The sequence below is a fragment of the Giraffa tippelskirchi genome, chromosome 1 (assembly GCF_054371585.1).
Source record: "Giraffa tippelskirchi isolate mGirTip1 chromosome 1, T2T-mGirTip1v1.2.pri, whole genome shotgun sequence".
Classification (NCBI taxonomy): Eukaryota; Metazoa; Chordata; class Mammalia; order Artiodactyla; family Giraffidae; genus Giraffa; species Giraffa tippelskirchi.
Window position 1 is genome coordinate 221,109,545 of NC_137275.1, and position 26,283 is coordinate 221,135,827.

The 26,283-nt window shown below is 42.2% G+C and overlaps 1 protein-coding gene and 1 non-coding gene across 2 annotated transcripts in view; one reads left to right on the top strand and one right to left on the bottom strand.

The window, feature by feature from the left end:
• Window positions 1-7,525: 7,525 nt before the first annotated feature.
• Window positions 7,526-7,597, top strand: TRNAC-ACA (transfer RNA cysteine (anticodon ACA)). The gene has a single exon. It is a non-coding gene; the product is annotated as a tRNA-Cys (tRNA).
• Window positions 7,598-8,467: 870 nt separating this feature from the next.
• LOC145540833 (uncharacterized) overlaps window positions 8,468-26,283 on the bottom strand; it is a 355,745-nt gene continuing 337,929 nt past the window's right edge. The window contains exon 3 of the mRNA XM_081576012.1: window positions 8,468-8,643. Coding sequence (XP_081432138.1) covers window positions 8,631-8,643 — 13 coding nt within the window. The 3' untranslated portion in view covers window positions 8,468-8,630. The remainder of the gene's footprint in view (window positions 8,644-26,283) is intronic.

Consider the following 26,283-nt stretch of genomic DNA (forward strand, 5'->3'; position numbering starts at 1 on the left):
CATTACCACAAAAGCCAAGATACGGGAAGAAACTAAATGTCCATTGACAGGTGAATAGTTAAACAAATGCGGTATATGCTTTCGACTGAATATTACTCAACTTTAAAAAAATAAAGAACAATTTTTTTTGAAGCAGAAATTATTTCAAGTTCTGACTGCACCTGTATTAAGTCAGAAGCTGGGACTTAGTAACTGACATCTCTAAACCTTAGTTTCTTCATCTATAAAATGGGAATAATGGGGGATACGTGTACACTGTGGCTGATTCATGTCAACATATGGCAAAAACCACCACAATATTGTAAAGTAATTAGCCTCCAATTTAAATAAATAAGTTTAAAAAACTGGGAATAATGGTATCTGTCTCTTAAGGAGATTACATGAAGTGATGCAAGCAGAGTTCTAATATGTGTTCAATACCTGCTAGTTACTATTATACCAACTAGAATCCAAATGAAATGCCTATTCCTAGACCCTTTTAAAGCCATTGTCACACCGAGGGGAAAGAGAGACCATACATTTATCTATTGCTGCATGATAAATTACTCAAAATGTAGCAGGTTGAAATCCACACAATTTCAGTGGATCGGAGTTTCAGGAGAAGCTGACTAGGCTGTTCTATCTCAGAGGTTGTAGGGAGGATGTTGGCCTGAGCTGTTATATTATCTAGAGGCTTGGCTAGAGCTGTAGCATCTGATCCCAAGTTGGCTCATCTGCCAAGATGATGGTGACAGTTGCAGATGGCCTCAGTTCCTGGTTATATGGATGTCTCCACAGGGCTGTGTGACTGTCCTCACAATACAGGGGCTGACATCCCCTAGAGGGAGCGACCCAGTGACCCAAGAGAGCAAAGTGGAGGCTGCAGGGTCATGCGTGACTAGCTATAGACCCCACACTTTGCTACGTGCACAGAAAAATTATCCACCATCATGGATTATCCAGTATGGAAGCAAGTCACGTGGATGCATGAATGCAGGTGGATATGGTAAGTCCTCTACATACAATAAACTATGGAAAATTCTTAAAGAGATGGGAATACCAGACCATCTGACCTGTCTCTTGAGAAACCTGTATGCAGGTCAGGAAGCAACAGTTAGAACTGGACATGGAACGACAGACTGGTTCCAAATAGGAAAAGGAGTACGTCAAGGCTGTATATTGTTACCCTGCTCATTTAACTCATATGCAGACTACATCATGAGAAACGCTGGGCTGGAAGAAACACAAGCTGGAATCAAGATTGCCGGGAGAAATATCAATAACCTCAGATATGCAGACGACACCACCCTTATGGCAGAAAGTGAAGAAGAACTAAAGAGCCTCTTGATGAAAGTGAAAGAGGAGAGTGAAAAAGTTGGCTTAAAGCTCAATGTTCAGAAAACTAAGATCATGGCATCTGGTCCCATCACTTCATGGGAAGTAGATGGGGAAACAGTGGAAACAGTGTCAGACTTTATTTTTTTGGGCTCCAAAATCACTGCAGATGGTGATTGCAGCCATGAAATTAAAAGATGCTTACTCCTTGGAAGGAAGGTTATGACCAACCTAGATAGCATATTTAAAAGCAGAGACATTACTTTGCCAACAAAGGTCCATTTAAACAAGGCTATGGTTTTTCCAGTAGTCATGTATGGATGTGAGAGTTGGACAGTGAAGAAAGCTGAGTGCTGAAGAATTGTTGCTTTTGAACTCTGGTGTTGGAGAAGACTCTTGAGAGTCTCTTGGACTGCAAGGAGATCCAACCAGTCCATCCTAAAGGAGATCAATCCTGGGTGTTCATTGGAAGGACTGATGTTGAAGCTGAAACTCCAATACTTTGGCCACCTCATGCGAAGAGTTGACTCATTGGAAAAGACCCTGATGCTGGGAAGGATTGGGGGCAGGAGGAGAAGGGGACGACAGAGGATGAGATGGCTGGATGGCATCACCGACCTGATGGACATGGGTTTGGGTAGACTCCAGGAGTTGGTGATGGATAGGGAGGCGTGCTGCAATTCATGGGGTTGCAAAGAGTCGGACACGACTGAGTGACTGAACTGAACTATATACAAACAAGCTCCATTCCGAGAGTGTGTTCGTAAGTACAATGTTTTGTAAGTCCAACAAAGCCGGCTTAGGTGCCCAGCTAACACAATCAGCTATACAGCCCTGTTGTTGTTCAGTCACTCAGTTGTGTTCTACTCTTTGTGACTCCATGGACTGCACTACGCCAGGCTTCCCTGTCCTTTGCCAGCTACCAGAACTTGCTCAACCTCAAGTCCATTGGGTTGGTGATGCCATAGGTTTATAACACTTTTCACACAAATAATACATAAAAACAAACAAAAATAAATAAAACATTTTTAATCTTATAATATAGGACCTTGAAAAGTACAGTGGTATGTACAATAGCTGGCATATTGGGACTGGCCTTGAGGGAACTGGCAAGAAGAGTTATTGACTGAAGGAAGAAGGAGGCGTGGGAGATAGTAGAACTGAAGGATCATCAGTGATAGGTGATGGTGGAGGGCAAGCTGCAATTTCACTCATGCCTGATGCTGATGGCACAGGTTCTGATTTTTTGCTGGACTCAATTCTATCTCCCCTCTTGAAATAATGATACAGAGATGTCTGGATAGTAGCTTTTTTTTCCCTCCTCATCATAGATGACACAGTAGAACTGGATTGCATTCTGAACAACTGCTGCAAACTTTATGTCCTGTTCTATGCCTGAGTCCTGTGCCTCAGAAACTAACAATGCTTCTTCAAATAAAGAAAATCCCCTTGCCATTTCCTGTGTCATGAATTTCTTTGGTTCTTTAGTTACTTCTCCTTCTTCTTGTCTCTCTTCATTCTTCCTCTGGGCCTCCAATTCCGTCAGGTCTTCGCTGGTAAGCTTCACATTTGCCTCTTTGCAACTTGAAGGTTCACAGGTGGGAGACTTCCTGTAGAATCACTGGAGGCTACCTGTTGGCCACAGAGCCCCTTCCTACAGACTCAAGGACCAGGAGTCTTACATCAGGGATTGTTTGGGGAAGGACTCAGCCCTTGGAGAATTAGGTGGTTGTGATGAGGTAGCTGTTAGCAAACAATCCCTCGGAAACCAGGGAGTCAGCTTCAGAAAGTCCTGCATAGACCTAGCAGAAAAAGTGTGATGCTGGCAAGGACACGTCACAGCCTGAGGCAGAGAGGCCCAGTTTCCATCTGGCCTCCTTTGGCACCTTACTCTGGGAACACAGACTCTCTAATCCTTGCCTGCTAGCTGGTCTTAAAGCAGGAATTCAGCTCCTATCATCTAAGACAGCTTTCTCAGCCTCTATTTTTCCCAAGAATTGTTGAAAGTGAAAAGTGAAAGTCGCTCAGCCATGTCCGACTTCTTGTGACCCCATGGACTATACAGTCCATGGAATTCTCCAGGCCAGAACACTGGAGTGAGTAGCCATTCCCTTCTCCAGGGGATCTTCCCAACCCAGGGATCGAACCCAGGTCTCCTGCATTGCAGGCGGATTCTTTACCAACTGAGCTATGAGGGAAGCCCCAAGAGTTGTTAGGAGCACTTGTTAAATGTAAAGATTTCAGGGTGCCTCTTGGAGAAATTTTGACTTAGGAGGCTTGAGATGGAAGCCGGGAATCTGTGTTTTTAACAACCATCCCAGGTGACTTTCATATCATTCTTGGGAAGGTACTTGAATCCAGAACTGATAGAGTTCTAAGACCTGAGTCCCTCTCCCCATCACACCATGTGTGCATTGAAAGTGCTCACAATCCTGGATCTTTGGACACACAGGCTATGCCAGGCTCCGGCATCCTCTAACCTCTGGCTCTTCACCTTCTTGACTTGTATACGTGCATTTCTGGTCTCCTCACCCTGCTCCCCTCCACCGCTCATGCCAGGTTAACAGCTCACAAAAACACACATAATATGCTTGTGTGTTTTGTCTGTTTGGACAGGCAGGGGGTTCCCTGGGTGTTTGGTGATAATTTCTTGGTTAAATTATATATCGTTTTTCCTTTTATGTTTAAAAGGAAAAAAAAAGCAAATTGGCTTTTTTATAGTTGCCTCCTTTCTGTCTCTTTATTTCCTGCTGTGGAGACAAATCTCCTTATTTTTTTTAGGTCCACAACATGCACACATAATCAGTCTTACATAAACCAGCATTTTCAGTTCAAATATTGCACAGAGGATGGAAATAAAGGGGGAAATCCTGGCTTAACCAAATAATATTTCCCTAGGTTTCCACTGTTCAAGGCTGATTTCTTTGTTGTTAAAATGGGCACATCCACTCTGCAGAAAAATCATGAGGTTTGGTTCTGGGTCACCATTTCCATGCCCTTACATTTATTGAGTCCCACTGTATGTATTTTTAAGGCAAGCAAACAGATAAAACTGGTGTGGACTCAGCCCTCATCGAATCTAGTGGGGAAAGGGAAGAGGGGCGCAATCCCAGTGCAAGCAGACGGTGAACAGTGGCAGCACCTCCCTGGTGTCCAGTGGCTGACCCAGAGCTCCCAGTGCAGGGGCCTGGTTTGACCTCCGGTCAGGGAGCGGGATCCCACACGCCGCAGCTGATTTCACATGCAACAACAAAAGATCCTGCATGCCACAGCGAAGACCCAGTGTAGACAAATAAATAAATGCATATTAAAAAATATGAAGAGTGTCTTAGGAGAAATGAACATTAAGTGTTGCTGATGCTTCAGGGAAAGGAGAACATCCCAGTAGAAAATCACAGAAGGCATTGAAGCGAAGGCCATAAGACTCTGGGGTCATATCCTAGGATTCAAATCCCAGCTCTGCCTGGTATTAGCTGGTTGATGTGGGGCAAGACCAGAAACCTCTCTGGGCCCCAGCTGCCTCATCTGAGAATTGGGGATAATAACAGTTCTCATTTTAGGGTTGATTTGAGAATTCAGTGAGTTGACGCAAATAAAGCAACTAATCAGTGTCTAGTATGTAGTATGAAGTCAGAAAATGTTTAACTGTTGTTGAACTGAGCCTTAATGGGTGGATGAGATTTGGGCAAGACTAGGTGGAGGTCATTTGAGACTAAGACAGTAAAAAAAAAAAAAAAAAAGAAAACCCCAAAGTTGGGGGAATTTACAGGCATTTGTGGGAGGGAAAGTACCTTCAGCAGAAGAAAAGGATGAGTGAGGAATAAGGAAGATCAGGTGGGAGAATGTGCTGAGATCCCATCACCCTCTTTTTTGGTGGCTTGCTTACTTCACTGCTGACACTAGTATAATAAAGTGCTGATTGCAGAGTTCTTGTGGTGAGGATGTGGTGTTAAGTGCAGTCATTTTAACTTTCTTTGGGAGAGAAATAGTTACACTAAGATAGTGGGGGCTTATCTTGCTCTCTCACTTTACTAAATATTTCATCTCAACAACTGTTTCTGATAAAATGCCCTCCAGCCTGACAACCAAAATAGTCCACAGCTATAAGGCACTGTTACTTTTAACCAAGCAGCTTAGAGACAAATTTTACAAGATTTACATTTGATAAGGTGTTTGCCTCATTTGAAGGCCTTCTAATTCTTTCTTTTCCTTCCTCTTTTAGTTACAAAGAAATGATCTCTTCATAATGGAAAATCCCATGTTCAGTGATAGCGTATCAAGTGCATCTTTTACCCTGATCAAGTACAATCCATCTCATGTAAATCGGCAAGGATCTCAGCCTACAGAGGCAGGATTTTTTAAGGCTCTCTTGGCCTAGGTGGGCTCTGTAAACTTCAGGAACTGCTTTTTTGAGATGCTAGGCATGGAAGGTTGAGAAGAGAGCAAACCACAGTTGTGTTCTCTCTAGGGAAACACGGAGAGGCAACACCTGATGAGACAGAGAGCAGGAAAACACAGCCTGGGGAAGCAAACATTTCTGATAAAGATTTTTAGGGTCAATGCTGTGGAACAAGAAATGTTAATGCCCTACTCTGTCGCCCCAGGAAAACCCACAGTGAAGTCTTTAAAAACATATGAAAAAAATCCAGTATTGTTGGGTGTGATTATCTGGAGGAAAGAGTGTAGGCAGAAGGAAACATTTACCTTTAGTGTCAAAAACAGTGGCTTCTTTATATGTAAAACCATCCTATAAGTGGGTATAGGTTCTCGACTGCAAGAGGTGAGGAAACTGGGGATTACGGGGTATCAGTGACTTGCTTATGATCACATAATTGATAAAGACAGCCAAGGGCTCTCTCTCGGGACTGTAATGCTAAACTCTGTCCCCTAGAAGTCTGCATAACCCTTATCCCCTGACACAGGGTCCCTGCCTCATCCATCTTCATATCCTCAAAGCTGAGTGCAAAACCTGACACAGAGCCGATTGCCAGTGTTTGTTTGTTGAGTGAACATTTCAAGGATTCCCTTGTCTCCCGAATAGAGGTGGGTGAGTTTAATGGGGGAGACATTTACTTCATTAGCACTAATTCTGGTTGGTGAAGCGATGGGGGCATTGATGCTCAAGAGGGTACATGACTCTAAGTAAATTGTCGTGACTGTGGGGTACTTCTCCACGATATAGGCAGTGGCTTTCATTAGCAATTGGAGGGGCCATGGTAATGGGGTGCAATCATTTGCTTTAAAGCTGTTTGGGAGTCAAAGTATACACATGGCATAAGGGTTTCAGACACTCTAAAATATTGGCCCAGAGTAAACTAAGTCATGGCTGCACCTTCCAAGTAACCGGCTATCCTCACAAGCTATATACCTAATTACACTCTGATAATCTGTATAAATTAGCATTTGCCAGTGATAAATATCACACACCAAGCCTTAAATAATACATTAGACTTAATTGAATAAATGCATATATTATGGGCTTATAATGCATATTTTCCATAATGAGTTATCTTTTATGCACAAACAAACAGCAATTCTGATTAATCAGTTGGGGTAATTGTGATATTAAAACTCCAGGTTCCCTGAAAAATCTCTCATGTTGGTCAGATGACAGAAGAAGAAGAAAAAAACACATTATTTTCTTTTACTATTTGGATACATTTGAATTCCCTATCTTAGAATCCCTAGATTTTTTGCTGTGATATCAATGCCTATAGCTCTTTCCCACTTCCAAAGTTTGGATTTGAACTCAAATCCATTATTTACTAACACTGTAACCTTGGACAAGTCACTTGAATTCCTTTGGTTCAGTTATCCCTATGGGTTCAGAGGGGAATAATAGCACTCTTCTTATCGACAAGAAAAATCAGATGGGTTAGATGTAAAGTGTCACACCCACTGGCAAGAGTAGAGAACGTATTGGTTGTTGTTTAGTCGCTAAGTCACGTTAAAGGTGTTAGTACGTGAAAGCTATTATCATTATGAAACATTAAGCAACTTGCCATCTATTATCTCAGTCAGTCATGGCAAGAATTTGCCATGCGAAGAAGATAGAGCAGATATTATGTCCAGTTTTCAGAAGGAAAGAAGCTACTCCAGGAATTAAATGAATTAATTGTTTTTCCATTCAACAAATATTTACTAATCACATAATGACAAGAGTTGGAGATACAAAGATAAAAAGATCTGATCCCCTCTTTGCCTTGGGGTTTCCTTGGTAGCTCAGATGGTAAAGCGTCTGCCTACAATGCAGGAGACCCGGGTTCGATCCCTGGGTTGGGAAGATCCCTTAGAGAAGGAAATGGCAACCCACTCCAGTATTCTTGCCTGGAGAATTCCATGGACCGAGGAGCCTAGTGGGCTACAGTCCATGGGGTCGCAAAGAGTCGGACACGACTGCAACTTCACTTCACTTTGCCTTGGTGAACTTACAGTGTCATGGGGGGAGGGGAAGAGAAAATATTAAGAAATTGCCAATAATTATAAACCCTAAAGGAAGTGTACACAAAACACAGGGGTAGAATCCAGGAAGTGGCACCCAAGTCCTTCTCTAAAAGCCAAGGAACTTCTCAAAGAGAGGATCAGAGTTGAATGGACGTGTGGAGGAACAAGTCTGATGCTTGGGACCGGGAAATGTTTTCTAAGGAGATGGGACAGTCATATAAGAGAGTTGAAGATGAGGATCCAGTCAAGCATGAGTAATCAGTCTAGAAATCCAATGAGTCTACAGTAGGTATCTCACTCTCAGCACTACCGGCATTGGGGTTAGTTGTGGGGACTGTCTTCTGAGGACCATCCTTTGGGTGGTAGCATATTTCCCTCCTCCCCGACCAGTTGTGAGAGTCATAAGTGTTTCTATACATTGTCAAATGTCCCCAGGAGTAGGGGAATCTCCCAGAGTGGAAATCACTGGTCTAGAATGTATAATGCAAGGAAGGAGTCATGAATAATGAAGCTGAAGTGACAGCCAGATCACAGTAAACTTCTGCCATACTAAAGCAATTTCTATTTTTCCTTTAGGTGATTGGGTACAATCTTGTTATAAGTATAAGGCAGGGTCCTCTTACTATAGCTCACAGAGGATGCACATTTTCCCACTTTGCCAGCCTGTGAACTCATTAACAGCAATCATTCAAGTTGCATGAACTCCTACCTCCACCTGCTGACACAGGATGTACAAATTTTCCTCCTCTTGCAAAACCTCCTCTCTTCCTCTTCTCCATAGTTAAGCATTTTTGTTTGCTTGTTCTTTCTGTGTCCCTGGAAATTTCTCACATATGTTCCTGGACACATCTTCTGCAACTTCCACCGCTCCACTAGGAACTGCTGCTGTGGGGGATGGCAGAATTTCACACTGAAGGCCGAAAAAGTCATCACTAGGATAACACTTGCAAAACCATGACCTTCATGGTTCAGTCTTAGAGCACCATGGAGGGCGACAAGGTCCAGCCCCCAAACACATTTTCAGTATAGATTCATCTTCTTTATTTGCAGTCCTCAAATACAGGGCTGATAGCAATGCCATACATACACTACATCCAATCCACCCTCATTAAAATCCCTCCTTTCCCTTCTAGCCACATCCATCACATCCCATCAGTTTTCTGGCACCATTTCCTTAAAAAACAATCATGCACACACACAAACCCCCAAACCTTCTCCATCCCATCTCCATGCAGCCTTGCATTATACTTCAAAACACAACGCAACACAACTCCTCCAGCCACAGTTCATGCACCTCTTGTCCTTTGCTGCTTTCCTATAATCTTTGTAGTTCTTTTTTCCATTTTCTGTATCATAAAACCCTAGAAGAACCAATAAGGCAATTACAAAACAGGTCTCAGAGAGCAAGAGGTAAAGTGGAGGGCAAAGCCTGAACCCCTTTAGCAGGCAGCAGAAAGGGCAAGCTAAGAATTTTCATTTCATCTGGAAGACGTAGCAAGTGCATGCAACTCTTGTTGTCACTGATTTAGCACCACTGCACTGGTGACTGCCACTGATTGCTTCACCAATCCCTGCAGCGTGCCCTCTTTTCCAGGCAATATGGCTTTCCTAGGTCGGAAAGATTCCCTGATATCTTTAATATCCCCTGTATCCCTCTGATAGTGCATACACCCTTTAGTTGGCTGGCTCAGCAATGGATTTGAGAAACAGCCATAGTACTCTCCAGCTCTTTGTGACCCCATGAACTGTGTAGCTCACCAGGCTTATCTGTCCATGAAACTCTCTAGGTAATAATACTGGAGTGGGTGGCCATTCCCTTCTTCAGGGGATCTTCCCAATCCAGGGATCGAACCTGGGTCTCCTACATTGCAGGTAGATTCTTTACCAGGCTCGGATGGTAAAGAATCAGTCTGTCATGCAGGAGACACCTAGTTAAGGATCTGCCTGAAATGTAGGAGACACAGGTTTGATCCCTGAGTTGGGAAGATCCCCCAGAGAAGGGAATGGCTACCGGCTCCAGTGTTTTTGTCTGGATAGTTCCATGGACAAAGGAGCCTGGCAGGTTATAATCCATGGGGTTGCAAAGAGTCAGACATGACTGAGTGACTTAAAATTTTGAGTACCTTGAATCCGCAGTACTGTAACTAAGATCATGATGCCCTCTGATGACTCATTTCTGTTCTTGGTCAGCTTCCCTTCCTTCCCTTAGGACTTGCACATGCCTCCTGCTGTCTCCCCAAGCCACCTACGGTGCTTCTTGCCACTCAGGGTCTATTTGGGCCACCTGGTTGCCAGACACGCCCGCTGTGGCACTGATCTGATCTCTGCTTTTGGATGCAGCCTGCTGCTGCTGCTGCTAAGTCGCTTCAGTGTGTCCGACTCTGTGCGACCCCACAGATGGCAGCCCACCAGGCTCCGCCATCCCTGGGATTCTCCAGGCAAGCGTACTGGAGTGGGATGCCATTTCCTTCTCCAGTGCATGAAAGGGAAAAGTAAAAGTGAAGTTGCTCAGTCGTGTCTGACTCTTGCGACCCCATGGACTGTAGCCTACCAGGCTCCTCCGTCCATGGGGTTTTCCAGGCAAGAGTACTGGAGTGTGGTGCCATTGCCTTCTCCGTGGATGCAGCCTACCTGCAAGCAAATATTTCCACTGAAATATATTTCCTGATCCTCATTTTTATGTATTTATTTCTCATTATTAGTATGTTTTCCTGTAAGTCACCATGAACCCTTTGAGGAGTGCGAGAGGTGTTAAAAAAAGACACAAATGAATCTATACGTTGGGCTTCCCAGGTGTCTCAGTGGTAAAGAATCCTCCTGTCAAGTAGGAGACACAGGTTTGATCCCAGTTAGGAAAGATCCCCTGGAGAAGGAAATGGCAATCCACTCCAGTATTCTTCCCTGGGAAATCCCATGGACAGGGGAGGCTGGCGGGCCCCCATCCATGGAATCACAAAAGAGCTGGACATGACTTAGTGATTAAACCACAGCAACACCTTAGGCAAGTACATGAAATGGATTTGGAGAGCAGATAAGAACCACGTACAAATAGTGCACTGAGTCAAAAACCTGGCTGACTCTCTGGAAGGGAAAACGAGTCATTTGGGATAAGAGACATAAAACCTCTCAAGTGTAAAGGTATAAAAAAGATTACAGTGGTGAACATGAATAGGACTGTTCTTACCGATCTGGCATTCCCAGAAGAGGAGGCATTCTACTTAAGTGACATTATCCAGAAATGGAATCTTGGTCCTTTCAAGATAACACACTTTCCTTTTTTAATAATTTTTATGGAAATCATTCTAAATAGAAGATTACACACTTTTCGAAGGCTTCCGCAGGGACCGACAACAGATTTCATTTGCCCTTCGGTGTGGTTGTTTGAAATTGGCGTGATGAGCATCTGACACCACAGTCCCCATAGTCCTGCCACGATGTCTACTTTTAGCATCTTTTAGTAGCATCTTTGGACTTCCCTGGTGACTCAGATGGTAAAGAATCTGCCTGCAGTGCAGGAGACCTGGGTTTGATCCCTGAGTTGGGAAGATCTCCTGGGGAAAGGAACAGCAATCCACTCCAGTACTTTTGCCTGGAGAATTCCATGGACAGAGGAGCCTGTTACATTGAGTGCTTACACTGGAGCTGGCACTCAATTATGTTTAATGACTCTATTATGTCATTGGCTTCTCACAAGGGACATCTGATTGAGGGAGGCAGAGATTGTGTCCTTTCATTAAATCACTCCATTTACATTGCTTCTTAAATTCTTGAGCCTGCACTGAATAGTTTTTATGTCTCCTTGCTTCTTGTTGAGAAGTCACCTCTTACCCAGTTTCTGATTTTTGGCTTTTAATCTTCTATGTGTTAGGAAACCTGGAAACCATACTTCATAGGATTATATAGCAAGAAAGTTGGGGTCTGAATGAGAGATGAGTCTTGTTGGTTGTTTGGATTAAAATGGTCCACTTCAGACCCTGTACTCATGTGGGAGGCCGTACTGCACTACTTGGAGGGTCGAGCTGAGAAAGCCCAGAACCTCCAGTCAGCCAGCTCTTTCCATCTACATAGTGGAACTGGCTTGCTTTTTATTCAATTTCCCTTCAATGCATCAGTTCCAGTTATCATGGCAAAAACAAAAGCACATGCTCTTATTTCATATATGTTCATACTGACAAGTGAGGGGAAGGTAATAACTGTTTGTTAGACGTTAACATGCCTAAGCACTTTGTTGGAGTTTCCCAGGTGGTGCGAATGGTAAAGAACCCCCTGCCAATTCAGGAGACACAAGAGACACAGTTTTGATCCTTGGGTCTGGAAGATCCCTTGGAGGAGGGCATGGCAACACATTTCAGTATTCTTGCTTGGAGAATCCCATGGACAGAGGAGCCTGTCCTTAGGGTTGCAAAGAACCGGACACGTCTGAAGCAACTTTGCAAGCATGCATTTAATTAATCTTTTACAAATTAATCTTATACTTTCAAAAATATGTAACTCTAAGCATATCTTTCAAACTTGCTACAGTAGTTGAAAAAGGTTTCTAAGAATTGTTTGTACCTCTGGGTATATCTTCATAAGAGACTTTTCACAGAATTTGTTTAAACCTTATGAAAACTGTAGTGAGTCCTGGACTAATATGAGCTGTTCATAGGATTCATTGGGGATTTATATCTGAGAATAAGATTTATTGTATTTATAATGAAATGTATGAAGAAAGAAATAAAATGTTAATATTCCTGGATATCTATTAAGATCTGCTAGAATGTCATATGCTGTGTGGATATGGCTAATAGGTTAGGCTGCTGAGTCTTTGATTCCAGAGTCTGATTCACAGTTCTTTCTGTTTGGATTGGCAGACACCATGGTGAATCCAAGAGCTGCAAATAGACATTTCTATAGAAGCCTTGAGTTTGGAGATGATACAAAAACCACAGTACTGGGCTCTATGGAATTGATGTGGGAAAGGATGTATTACTGTGTGACTTAGATATTGAACCTTGGGTCCTCTCTTCTCATTTGGACCATATCTGAGAATGATCTTCCTTCATTAGCTGTGATCCAGACAATGAAATGAGACCTTAAGGAAAGCTCCACATCCAGACTTGTGGATCATCTCATGCATCTGGGTGACAACAAACTCAGCATGTTGCAGAAATCACTAAAGATCAGGGATGGGGTGGTCTAAGGGTCAGGTCTAGGGCTTAATCTTATCATCTACTAACTTCATGGTTTCTATCAGTGATTTTCAATTGTATCTATAAGTCGAAGAGGGCAGTAAGACCTTCTGCACTCAGATCATTTTTGGGAGAGCTACATGCAGTAATATGTATCTATTAAAAATATTTTGGGAACTTCAATATGCCATATGTGCTTTTGTTGAGTATTATTTATAATTTTCCCCCAAGATTTAATCTCCTTTCACATCACCATCTGGATGCAGGGGGGAGTTAAGGTGTAAATCTCTGAAGGGAATAAGGGTCACCAGTGGGATTCAGTGAACTGTTGATGAAGCCTCTTTGAAGTAAGACAGCCACCCATCCATCTGTGTCTGTGTTGCCTTGAAGTAGACTGTCTATAATCACATGGGTCCTCATCAACCATAAGGGAAAAAAAAAATCCCGTTTCTGTTTCCTCTCTGCAGAAGGACCCAGCCCAGGCCGTCTCCTAGGCAAGCCAGCATGGATTCTTCCTTTTGGTCCTGTCTACCACTGGCCTACATCACTATTTCTTACACCATCTCAAAATCTCTGTCTCTCTCCAGAAAGATCATTCTGCACAGTGAGCACATTCTACAGGAAGAAGACAAAGAACTGACATAGTGTATGCAGGTACATGGCATGCTCCATCGTAATTGGTACTCACATGGATCCTGGGAAGAACAGAGTACCATCCTATATCATAGCTGAGGGAATTGATGCTCCTAAATTATTTACTTACATTCATACTGATGGTGATGGGCACAGATGGACCTAAAATTTTCTCTCTGACCTCTAACTGGTGCAGCTCTACCAGTCCAGGCTGCCCCCTGGAACATTAGAAGGCAAGTGGAAGCTGCCTCTTGTTTAGGGAGGGCCAGAGGATTCCACTGAAGGAACTGTAAGACATGTATTGTGTCATTTTTCTGTCATTTTTTTTTTTTTTTTTTTTTTACATTTGAGAAAATCACATAGCTTCTTTGAACCTGCTTTTCCCATCCTGGCATATCTACCCTCCTTGTTAAGGATCAAATGGAATAATAAAAACATATGTGCTTGGTAGGCTGTCAAAGACTCTATGAAAGTTTTAAATCAATATTGTCCAAAGAGAACTTACCAGATTTTGTCTGATGTTTAAGAGGGTACCAGTGAAAACATCATTTCCTACTACTTCCAGAAAGTAGCAGTTTTGCCTCCCCCAGTTGACTGGCAAAGGGAAACCAGCCACTTATGTTCTTGGCAATGACAGGTACCAGTCAAATGTCAGATAAAGTGGTCACCCATTTATTAGTCTTTCTTGGAGCTATGGTACTATCTAGTTTCAATGGTAGCATATCTGCCACTTTTGACTTAGGAAGACTGAGCATAGCCTCCCAGCATCTTAGCTTTGAAATTTGGGCTGGAAATTGTGGAGTGCTTATTATATTTCCTTTAAGATTATAGAGAGGACAAAAGATGGGCTGGTTTAGCGTGGGATTATTTTAATTCTACATTTATTTAGAATCATATACAGTATAATTTGTTACTGGAAAGAAGAATGTACAAATCAACTCCTCATTGCTTTACTTATTTTTTTAATTCCAAACTTCATTAGGAACCCCTGTGTGGCATACAGATGGCCAGTTGACCACATGCAAAGTTGCTCAACATTGCTAATTATTAGAGAAATGCAAATCAAAACTATAGTGAGGTACCATATCATACCAGGCAGAATGGCCATTACTACAAATAACAAATGCTGGAGTGGGTGTGGGAAAAGGGAGCCCTCCTACTCTGTTGGTGGGAATGTAAATTGGTACAGCCACTATGGAGAACAATACGGAAGTTTCTGAAAAAAACTAAAAATACAACTGATATATGATCCTACAATCCCACTCCCAGTCCAGATAATAAACCCCTATGTTTATAGCAGCACTATTCACAATAGACAGGACATGGAAACAACCCTCATGTCCACTGATAGATGAATGGATAAAGAAGACATGTTACATATATACAATGGGATACTACTGAGCCATAAAAAAGAATGAAATCATGCCATTTGCAGCAACATGGATGGACCTAGAGATTATGATAGTAAATGAAGTAAGTCAGAAAGACAAATATGATATCACTTATATGTGGAAGCTAAAATATGACACAAATGAACTTATCTATGAAACAGATGCAGACTCCCAGATAGAGAACAGAACTGTGATTGCCAAGGAGAAGAGGAGGTGAGGGAGAGACAGACTGGGAATTTGGGATTAGCAAATGCATAGTATCATATATAAAATGGGTAAACAACAAGGTCCTATTGTATAGCACAGGGAACTATATTCAATATCCTATGATAAAAGATAATGGAAAATAATATGAAAAAGAATGTATATATTTGTATAACTGAATCACTTTCCTATGTGGTAGAAATAAGCACAACATTACAAATCCACTTTGGGCTTCCCAGGTGGCTCAGTGGTAAAGAATCTGCCCGAGATGCAGTTTCAATCCCTGGGTAGCGGAGATCCCCTGGAGAAGGAAATGGCAACCCGTTCCAGAATTCTTGCCTGGCAAATCCCATGAACAGAGCCTGGTGGGCTACAGTCCATGGGGTCACAAAGAGTCAGACAGGACTGAGTGACTAGACAAGAAATAGATCAACTATACTTATCCGAGTTAGACATAGTTTCACTGAGTTAGACAAGGCTGGTCCATGTGATTAGATTGGTTAGTTTTCTGTGATTGTGGTTTCTGTCTGTCTGCCCTCTGATGCCCTCTTTCAGTGCCTACCATCTTACTGGGGTTTCTCTGACCTTGGATGTGGGGTATCTCCTCTCGGCCTCCCTCTGCTCCAGCGCCTTGCAGATCACTATGGATGGTGACTACAGCCATGAAATTAAAAGACGTTTGCTTCTTGGAAGAAAAGCTATGACCCACCTATACAGCATATTAAAAAGCAGAGACATTACTTTGCCAACAAAGGTCCATCTAGTCAAGGCTATGGTTTTTCCAGTAGGTCATGTATGGATGTGAGAGCTGGACTATAAAGAAAGCTGAGCGCCGAAGAATTGGTGCTTTTGAACTGTGGTGTTAGAGAAGACTCTTGAGAGTCCCTTGGACTGCAAGGAGATCCAGCCAGTCCATCCTAAAGGAGATCAGTCCTGAGTGTTCATTGGAGGGACTGATGTTGAAGCTGAAGCTCCAATACTTTGGCCACCTGATGTGAAGAGCTGACTCATTTGAAAAGACCCTGATGCTGGGAAAGATTGAAGGCAGGAGGAGAAGGGGATAGCAGAGGATGAGGTGGTTGGATGGCATCACTGACTCAATGGACATGAGTTTGGGTAAACTCTGGGAGTTGGTGATGGACAGGGAGGCCTGGCATGCTACAGTCCATTGGGGTTGCAAAGAGAGGACACGACTGAGCGACTGAACTGAACTGATGCTTCAATTAAAAAAAACAAAAAACCTCTGTGTGGCAGACATCATGCTATGGATAGGGAGATGAAACTGGAACAGAAGGGTTCTTGCTCTTTAAGGGCTCAAAGTCTGCAGAAATATGATACATTTTATTAAGTTCATAAATTGTTTACTAAAAACTGAATAATTATTAGTTCGTGGCCAGATTAAAGAAAACCAAACTGGGACATTCTAATTCAGAGAATTATACCTTGGCACTGGAATCAACCTTATCTGCCTCTATCACAGAATTTTATATGAGACTTGGGCAATTATTTAATTTGGTAAAACTCCATTTTCTTTCTCTGGGAGTATGGGTCCCTACCTTGTAAGGAGCTGGGAGGAGAATGAAAGGAAATACAATGTATAAAATTGCCAGTGCAGTAGCTGACACAAAGTGTTCAGAATCCTAGTTGTCATGGAAATCCATACATGTATACACATCTCTACAGCATCTCAGGAAGAGGCCTTCCTCCATGCTGATTCTGACATGTGTATATTAGCAATATCTGTTGGATACTGAGAAAGACACCTTGTTTCTCCAAATCTGTTTCTTTCTCTGCGTAAAGAAAAGGAGAACTACTTGTTGGGGCCAGTGAAGGGACTTTCATTTGTTTATGCATTTATTTCATATATTTATGTCAAGCCCCCATTATGCACTAGGAAATGTTCTAGTTACTAGAGAATCAACAGTGAGGAAGGGTGACACCTGTAAAGTGCCTGGCAGATGGTAGGAACTTAAATGTAAGCTGACCACATGTTACTAATAATTATAACTGATCAGCTATAACTGTTCAATCAAATTGGGTTATAATTATAAATTAGCATTAATATTATCTATTCAAAATTGAGTGCCCCTATTAGAGATATATTTATTTTCTTGTGCACATGTGATCTAAATCACACATGTGATAGTCTGGATAGCCCATTATCGGTTACAGAGACCACAGGGACCAAACATCTGAATTTTCAGACATTTGCATGTGTTTTATCTTCCATGGGACCTTGCATTTGACCTCGGCTTCAGCTTCTGAATTTCCATTTAATAAGAAACTGAGTGGAGAATCAGACCTTCACCCCTGGAAATCCCTTTACTTCCATCCGTGTTTACAAAATTGATGATGCCTTGCAATGAGTTTGCTCCTCTCACTGACTTCTTAAAATGTGTCCGAGGGGCCAGCGGTGGTAACTTGGTTCTGGGCCCAACATTTAAACGGTCACACCAGCGACTGTGAGTTTTATTTCCTTCCCAGTCCCATCTGCTTCCCGTCGTGTCAGGTCTGTGTAATAGGACTTGAGGAGCACCTCACTGAGATACTGAGGTGATGCACTGCTTGGGAAAGACAGCTCTGCTCATGAATGCCTTACTTTCTTAGCTGACTTTTGGAGCCACCCACAGATTTGCTGTTTCCTGGAGTGGAGCTGGTTGGGAAGTCACGGAGTACAATCACTGGTTTGTTCACCCCTAACCTAGATTTAGTCATCCACAACACTGATGTGTGACGGATTCACTCACTTGGTTCAGCTAAGGACAAATCTGCAAGTTCAGGCCACTTCCCTCAGCCTGACACGTCATTCAGCAATTGACCCACAGAAGTTAATGCAGTGGTTTTCTAGGCCAGTGGTTTTCAAACTAGGGTTCCTTGGAAGTGAACTCAAGTCAGTCTGGAGGTAGACAGTTCTGAGGTTCTAGTTGATCCTCCACTGGTTTAGTAAGAGCAACTCTGCCTATGGGGCTTCCCCAGTGACTCAGAGGTAAAGAATCCACCTGTCAATACAGGAGACATGGCAGGAGTGATGGGTTCGATCTATGGGGTGGGGAAGACCCTCCTTGAGGAGGAAATGGCAACCCATTCCAGTATTCTTGCCTGGGAAATCCCATGGACAGAGGAGCCTGGTGGGCTACAGACTATGGGGTCGCAAAAGAATTAGACACGACTTAGCAACTAAACAATGGCAATAGCATTCTACTTATATTTGTTTTGTATCTTGTTTCTTTGTAAAATTCCATTTTAAGAAAGTATTCTTGGTCCCATTTATGTATTCATTTTTGGAAACAACACTTTTGGGTAGTTGTTCAGCTCTTCTCCAATCAATCCTTGCCTTTCCCTCTTGTGGTGGTTGTAGGGTCTTCTCACAGAGTTGGTGTCCAGGGATGACTTTGGTTGGGGCGGAGGTGGTAATCTCTAACCGTGCCCTTTGAAGCCATGCCTTTTATATGTAGTCTAATCCAGGGCTTGTTTAATTTTGACATGCACACACAACTCAACTGGTTATTTCATTAAAATGCAATTTTTCATTCAATAGATCCAGAGTGAGACCTGAGATTCTGCATTTCTTGCAAGCTCCCTGGTGACACTGATATTGCTGGTATATGGACAATCCTTTGAGGAAGGAGGGCCTAAGTCGTTATGGTGTGTTTGACACATGAACATAGCCTCAAGACAAATCCTTCCTTTGCTGCTGTTGTTCAGTCGCTGTTGTGTCCGACTCTTTGAGGCCCCATGGACTGCAGCACGAGGGGCCTCCCTGTCCCTCACTATTTCCCAGAGTTTGCCCAAGTTCATGTTCATTGAGTCGATGATGTCATCCAACCATCTCATCCTCTGCTGCCCTCTTCTCCTTTTGCCTTCTATTTTCCCCAGCATCAGGGTCTTTTCTAATGAGTTGGTTCTTTGCATCAGGTGACCAACGTACTGGAGCTTCACCATCAGTGCTTCCAATGAATATTCAGGACTGATTTCCTTTGGGATTGACTGGTTTGATCTCCTTGCAGTCCAAGACTCTCAAGAGTCTTCTCCGGCACTGCAGTTCCTTCCTTACTCCATCACTAACTGAATTATAGCTCCTCTGCAGAAATCTTGGGGTTGCTGCTGCTCCATCTACCCTGTTGCCTGGAGTGAGGGCTTTCTCACTCCCATCCCAGCCAGGCCAGCAGCTCCTCAAGTGGAGGGAGCACCGTGACAGAAGCCTCTTGGTGTTTGTCTTTCAAAGCTGGAAACGGAGGCAGGAATCTTACTGAGCATCTGCCGTGTGACAGACACTGGGCTCGGTACTTAACGTACGATATCACGTCTGATATTCAACCTTTTTGTAAGGTCTGAGTTTAACAGTCATTTCACATTCGAGGAAAAGGAAGTGATGCCGCTTAGGCTGCAAACAGCAATGACAATCATCCCTAAATCTTAATGACTGTGAGCCAGTTTCTAATTTTTTTAAATGTATATTTTCTCATCCACTCCTTTGAGTCTTCTGGATCATGTAGCTGGTTTAGGGAGCTAGTTAGGAGCATGGCTAGTTAGGAGTTCCTAGTCCACAGGAACCTCTATACTTCTGAGTCTGGAATGCCCATCCCACTTTCATATGGTATTTCTAGATTGTCCAATTAGAACATGTTTTCCTTTATTGTTTTATTTATACTCTTTGTAGGCACAGCCATCATAGCATTTACTACAATTTGCTTTGTGTTGATCTAATTGTATGTGTGTGTGTATATATACATATATATATGTATATATACACACATACACACACACACATATGGGCTTCTTCACTGAATCATGCTCAAGTGAGAGGCATCCTCTCTGGGCTAGGAGTTTGCATCTCCAAAGTATGTATTACAAACCCTTTGCATTTGAAACATCAGAAGTATGTTAGAAATGAGCCTTCATTGGTTACTTTGTGTCTAGAGAGGTAGCAAATTATACTAAGAGTGTTGCATGTGCAACCAAATTCCATGGCTAAAATCCTGGGTCTGCCACTTATTTGCTTTGCAAACTTGGGCAAGTGACTTAACCTCTCTGTGCCCCAGTTTTCTCATCTGTACGTGGGGATGATAATAATGCATTGGTTATTGTAAGAGAAAAAAACGTATTAACATTTATAGAAGACTTAGAACAGTTGTTGATATGTAGTAAGTACTGAGTAAATATCAACTGATATTACTCTTACTATTAGTATATAGTTTCAAAAGTCGAAGCAGGGAATGGTGTTCTGCCTGTCCAGGCATTTCTAGTGAGGATATCAAATTGAGTAATTTACTCCTACATCAACCCTACCCCTAAAGATCTTGGGTTTCTCCAGGTGTTCTACACTCTGTGAGTCACCACAGGATTAACTCTTAGATATAAGGTTGCTCTGTTTTTATTATCTCTTCTTTTTTGGGGGAGGGATCAGGTTATTACATTTTATATGGTTTTCCTTACCAGAAGTATATTCTAGATCCAGCACTGGGTAATGACATATATATGGCTTGCTTGGGGGGGTGAAAAAGTGAAAAGTGTTAGTTGCTTAGTCGTGTCCGACTCTTTGTGACCCCATGGACTGTAGCCCATCAGGTTCTCTGTTCATGGAATTCTCTAGGCAAGAATACTGGAATGGGTTACCATTCCTTTCTCCAGGGGATCTTCCCGACCCAGGAATTGAACCCAGGTCTCCTGCATTTCAGGCAGATTCTTACCCATCTGAGCCACTGGGTTTGGGGGGTATTCAACTCCATCATCTGTTACTGAGATGTTTTCAGAAATTTCCTTTACATAAAAATTAACCGAGTGTTTGCACTGTCATTACTTTTGAAATCAAATTAATATAAACAAAGTTTAAATTTTTATGAGGTTAATATTACTTATTTTTCTTAAAGTAAACAAAATTTGGTAGATCTCAACTTTATACATTTATCAGGGAAGTTTAATGATTATCACTCAGGCCTGCAGAGACGGCTTGTTTACAAAGCACAGTTTTGAGGTTTCATCCTTCTTGTGGACTAGTCTTCATTTATCCAGAATTATTTCATACCTCTTTCAGAGTCCTTCTCTTACAAAATCTTTTTAGCGTTTGTTAAGTGAATCAAGTCAAAACATTAACTCACATCCGTGAACAGAGGCCCATCTTCTCTCCCCTTCTGCTTCTTTTCCCTAAAAAACACCTAATCTGATGCTGGAAGTTTGTGGAATATCCCAAAATGTTTTTAGATTTTGTGACCTCTGCAAAATAAAATTGACTAAGATCTTATATTTAAAACCACAGCATAAAATAAAAGGCTGTGTCATTGTGATATTTATATTAATAGAGAGACATTTAGACTTCTCTGGTGGCTCAGACGGTAAAGCGTCTGCCTACAATGCAGGAGACCCAGGTTCAATCCCTCGGTCAGGAAGATCTGGAGAAGGAAATGGCAACCCACTCCAGTATTCTTGCCTGGAAAATCCCATGGATGGAGAAACCTGGTAGGCTACAGTCCGTGGGGTCACAAAAAGTCGGACACGACTGAGCGACTTCACTTTCACTTTCATTTAGGGTAAAGTAACTTCTGATCTGCTATCAGAAAACAGCAAATCATAAAGAAAATAGGGGACATCTTTCTTTAATTATTTGTAAAGTTACCATGTATATCTTATGGCATTATTAAAGTGACTATCACAGAATCATTCATTTGGAACACAAAGTGCATAATCACATAACTCCATTCTTCCCACTTTTCACTGTTAATATATTTCTTATTATTTATTGTAGTTGTTATGGACTGATCTGTACTTTCCTCTCCAAATTCATGGAATTTTGAATTTACAAAATGGAAATAGGGCCCTTGGGAGTAAAGTGGGTTTAGATGAGGTCATTTGGGTGGGGCTCTCATGCTGGGATTAGTGACTCTGTAAGAGATGCTATAAAGAAAGCTGAGCGCCAAAGAATTGATGCTTTTGAACTGTGGTGCTGGAGAGGACTCTTGAGAGTCCCTTGGACTGAAAGAAGATCCAACCAGTCCATCCTAAAGGAAATCAGTCCTGAATATTTATTGGAAGGACTGATGCTGAAGCTGAAACTCTAATACTTTGGCCACCTGATGCGAAGAACTGACTCATTGGAAAAGGCCCTGATGCTGGGAAAGATTGAAGGGGGGAGGAGAAGGGGATGACAGAGGATGAGATGGTTGGATGGCATCACTGACTCAACGGACACGAGTTTGAGGAAACTCCGGGAGTTGGTGATGGACAGGGAGGCCTGGCGTGCTGCAGTCCATGGGGTCGCAGAGTCAGACACGACTGAGCGACTGAACTGAAGAGATACTAGAGAACTCACTCTCTCTCTCCGTGTGTGTTTGTTTCTGTCTCTCTCCCTCTCCACCGTGTGAGAACACAGAAAGATGACACCTGTCTGCAACCCAGGAAGACAGCCCTCACCGGAAGCCAAACATACCTGGCTTCCAGTCTGCGTAACTGTGAGAAGTCAATGTGTTTTATTTAAGCCATAAGCCTGCTGTATTTTCTTATGGTAGTCAGCTAATGGAATCATGGTAGTATTCTCAATTTCTAGCACCTGCTTCATCACCTTTTCGATTTCATTATATAATATTTTCCTTCTTCTGATTTTCTCCATTCCCTTCCTCTTCTGTGCCTTTCTCCTTTTATTTCACCTCAACGGCTATTTTATGCCCCCACCACTTTCATTTCCCTCATTCATTCATTCACCTTTCATTCTTTTTAATTTTTTCTTGTGTTTCCTTTTCATCACTTTGATTTCATTTTCCCTTTGCCCCACATTTTCATCATTCCCAGTTTTTCCTTCTTTTCCCTCTTCATTTTTCTCTTTCTTGTGATTTATTTCCTTAGTCATATTTTTATCTCTTCCTCACTTTTTCATTTCTTCTCTCGGTCACTTCCTCTTTCTTTCCTTTCTTCCTTCTCCCCTCATTTTTCTTTTTACTGTCTTCCCCTCATCTCCTCAAGCAACCTGTCTCACTTCCCCTCACTTGTCTCTTCATTCCTTATCCCCTCTGTCTTCTCCTTTGTGTCATCCTTAAAGAACACTGCTGCTTTCATCCTTTTTCCTGCAAAGACACATTTAGGAGCAGATGTTTAAGCACGTGATTCAGCAGAGCAAGGAACCCGATGGTGAGCAGCCCGCCCTGGCGGAGATCTCCTGCGGCAACTGGCCCCACCCACCCCCACCTCTTTTTCGTTTTCCTTCTTTCTGTTTCTTTCTTAGGATGGTTCCTCCATTAGAACTTCTTTTACTCTCCTGTGAGGAAACGTTGTTAACATGCCTCAAAGGGAATGGTAATGGCACAGAGTATTTTCTGGCCTGAGACTGAAAATCGTGGAGCCAGAAGAAAGTCATGCAATACACAAAGGGACCTAGATGTAATCACTCATTATTGTTTTATTATTTTTGTTAGGGCAAAATAACAGAATCTGGTGGCTTAACAGAGGAGTCTGGAAGGCTACAGTCCATGGGGTCGCAAAGAGTTGGACACAACTCAGAAACTAAGTACAGAACATACATCATCTATTGAGCGCTCATAAGTGCCAGATGCATGCATCATTTTAATTTCTATAACAATTTCATTAAGTAAGCACTATTGGTAACCCTATTTTGCGAATGAGATCTGAGGAGGTTCAGGGGGTAAGAACTGGCCCAAGGTCATGAGACTGGTACTTGGCATTTCTAGGAGCAACATTTCTTCATGACAGGTAGTTTTTGTGCAGCGAATCGCAGTTGTGCAGCGAATCGCAGGGAGCGGATGGAACAGAGGCACTTACAAGGAACTTCTAGTCTTTGTGAGGCAGCATGACACAGTAGAATCATGCAGACCATGCTTAAATTCTGGACCTACCTGTTCCCAGTCATGGACATGTACTGTACTGTACTCTCTCATTTAATTCTCATGGCCACTTCTTAGGTCAATTTCATAAACAAGATATCTAAGGTTCATAGTTCATAGGGAAGTTGTTCAAGGTTATAAAGCTCCAATTGCAAATGTAGAGCCTTTATACTACATTGATGTGGACTTTAAGGATGAATAGAATTTCTTAGGCACAAAAGGAAGAATAAATTCTCTAGGCAAGGAGGAGGGGGTTGTATAATAGGCAGAATGCAAAAAGAGGGACATGAGCACAGTATTCAAAAGACACTGAACAGAGTGGTCTTTCTGGCTTATTCCCATGTACAAACTTGAGTGAGTCATTTATGTTTGTAAGTGGAAATTCCTTAATATGTGGAATGGAGATGATATCTGTCCATGCTGTTGTTACATATTTCAAATCTTACACTGTCAGACAAATAAATTTAAATTCAACGTGTGAAATAAAACGAACACAAGCAAAATTAAGTCAAATATCATACTGCATGTGTCAGAGTAGGGAAGATCAAAAAGGCTTTTTATTTTTTTTTTTCTTCAATATTTTCTAAATTTTCTACGATTGCCACATATTTCCATTCTACAGTCGGAAGAATACTTTTACTTTAAGATATTAGCATCTATTCAGCTTTACTCTCATGATTGCTCCAGGGATTTTTAAGAAAGCATGAAGAATATCAAATACAAGATACTGATTCTAGTGTTACTTCCCTCCTCTTACTCATCTCTGGTCATGAAGAAATACTGAAATACGACCCATCAAAGACTAATTTTCCTCAAATTGCTTTATTATATGTTAACTCTTTTGAAAACTTATAATTACACATATGGCTGCACATATGCATATGACAAGTTTTCCTCTTTTTTCCTCTTAATTGTAACAGCTATGCTGTCTGTCTTCTTTGGCATTTACTGTATAGAAGTACTGAGGGATCACAAACTAAGAAAATGGATCAGCATGAGTTGGGGCAAATCAGAAGTACTTTTTTGGAAGCCACAAGTTTCAAACAAGTTGTTCAAGAAATACTGTGTTGCTAAAGAGGAACTGGAGGCAATCCTGGTAAGGAATATGATGCTAGGAGTGGAGAGAGAAATAACAAGAAACAGATAGGCTCTAAACAGGCTAAATCAGAGGGGACAGGTTATAAAATTTAAGGTACAAGATTGGGATCGTAAAGGATCTTGGACAGTCATCTAGAAGGGGGTCTAAAGATAAAGAGTGATCAATACAGTAGGACAGTTGAATTCTTGGGGACCAAATATCTAGGGACTAATTTCAGTCCCTACTTGCTTTGCTTAAAGCCACTTCAATATATTGATAGTGAGAAGTGGACACATATTTCAGAGTGGAGAAGAGAAGGAAAAGGATCTAGGCTTTTCTAGAGGAATGCAGGCACTAGAAGCCTGTGAAGGATTTTTATACTTCAGTTCAGTTCAGTTCAGTCGCTCAGTCGTGTCCTCTCTTTGCAACCCCATGAACCGCAGCACACCAGGCCTCCCTGTCTATCACCAACTTCCTGAGTCCACCCAAACCCATGTCCATCGAGTTGGCTATGCCATCCAGCCATCTCATCCTCTGTCATCCCCTTCTCCTCCTGCCCTCAATCTTTCCCAGCATCAGGGTCTTTTCCAATGAGTCAGCTCTTCGCATGAGGTGGCCAATGTATTGGAGTTTCAGCTTCAACATCAGTCCTTCCAATGAACATCCAGGACTGATCTCCTTTAGGATGGACTGGTTGGATCCCCTTGCAGTCCAAGGGACTCTCAAGAGTCTTCTCCAACACCACAGTTCAAAAGCATCAATTCTTCGGTGCTCAGCTTTCTTTATAGTCCACATCTCACATCCATACATGACCACTGGAAAAACCATAGCCTTGACTAGACGGACCTTTGTTGGCAAAGTAATGTCTCTGCTTTTTAATATGCTATCTAGGTTGGTCATAACCTTCCTTCCAAGGAGTAAGTGTCTTTTAATTTCATAGCTGCAGTCACCATCTGCAGAGATTTTGGAGCCCCCCAAAATAAAGTCAGCCACTGTTTCCACTGTTTCCCCATCTATCTGCCATGAAGTGATGGGTCCGGATGCCATGATCTTAGCTTTCTGAATGTTGAGATTTAAGCCAACTTTTTCACTCTCCTCTTTCACTTTCATCAAGAGGCTCTTTAGTTCTTCTTCACTTTCTGCCATAAGGGTGGTGTCATCTGCATATCTGAGGTTATTGATATTTCTCCCGGCAATCTTGATTCCAGCTTGTGCTTCCT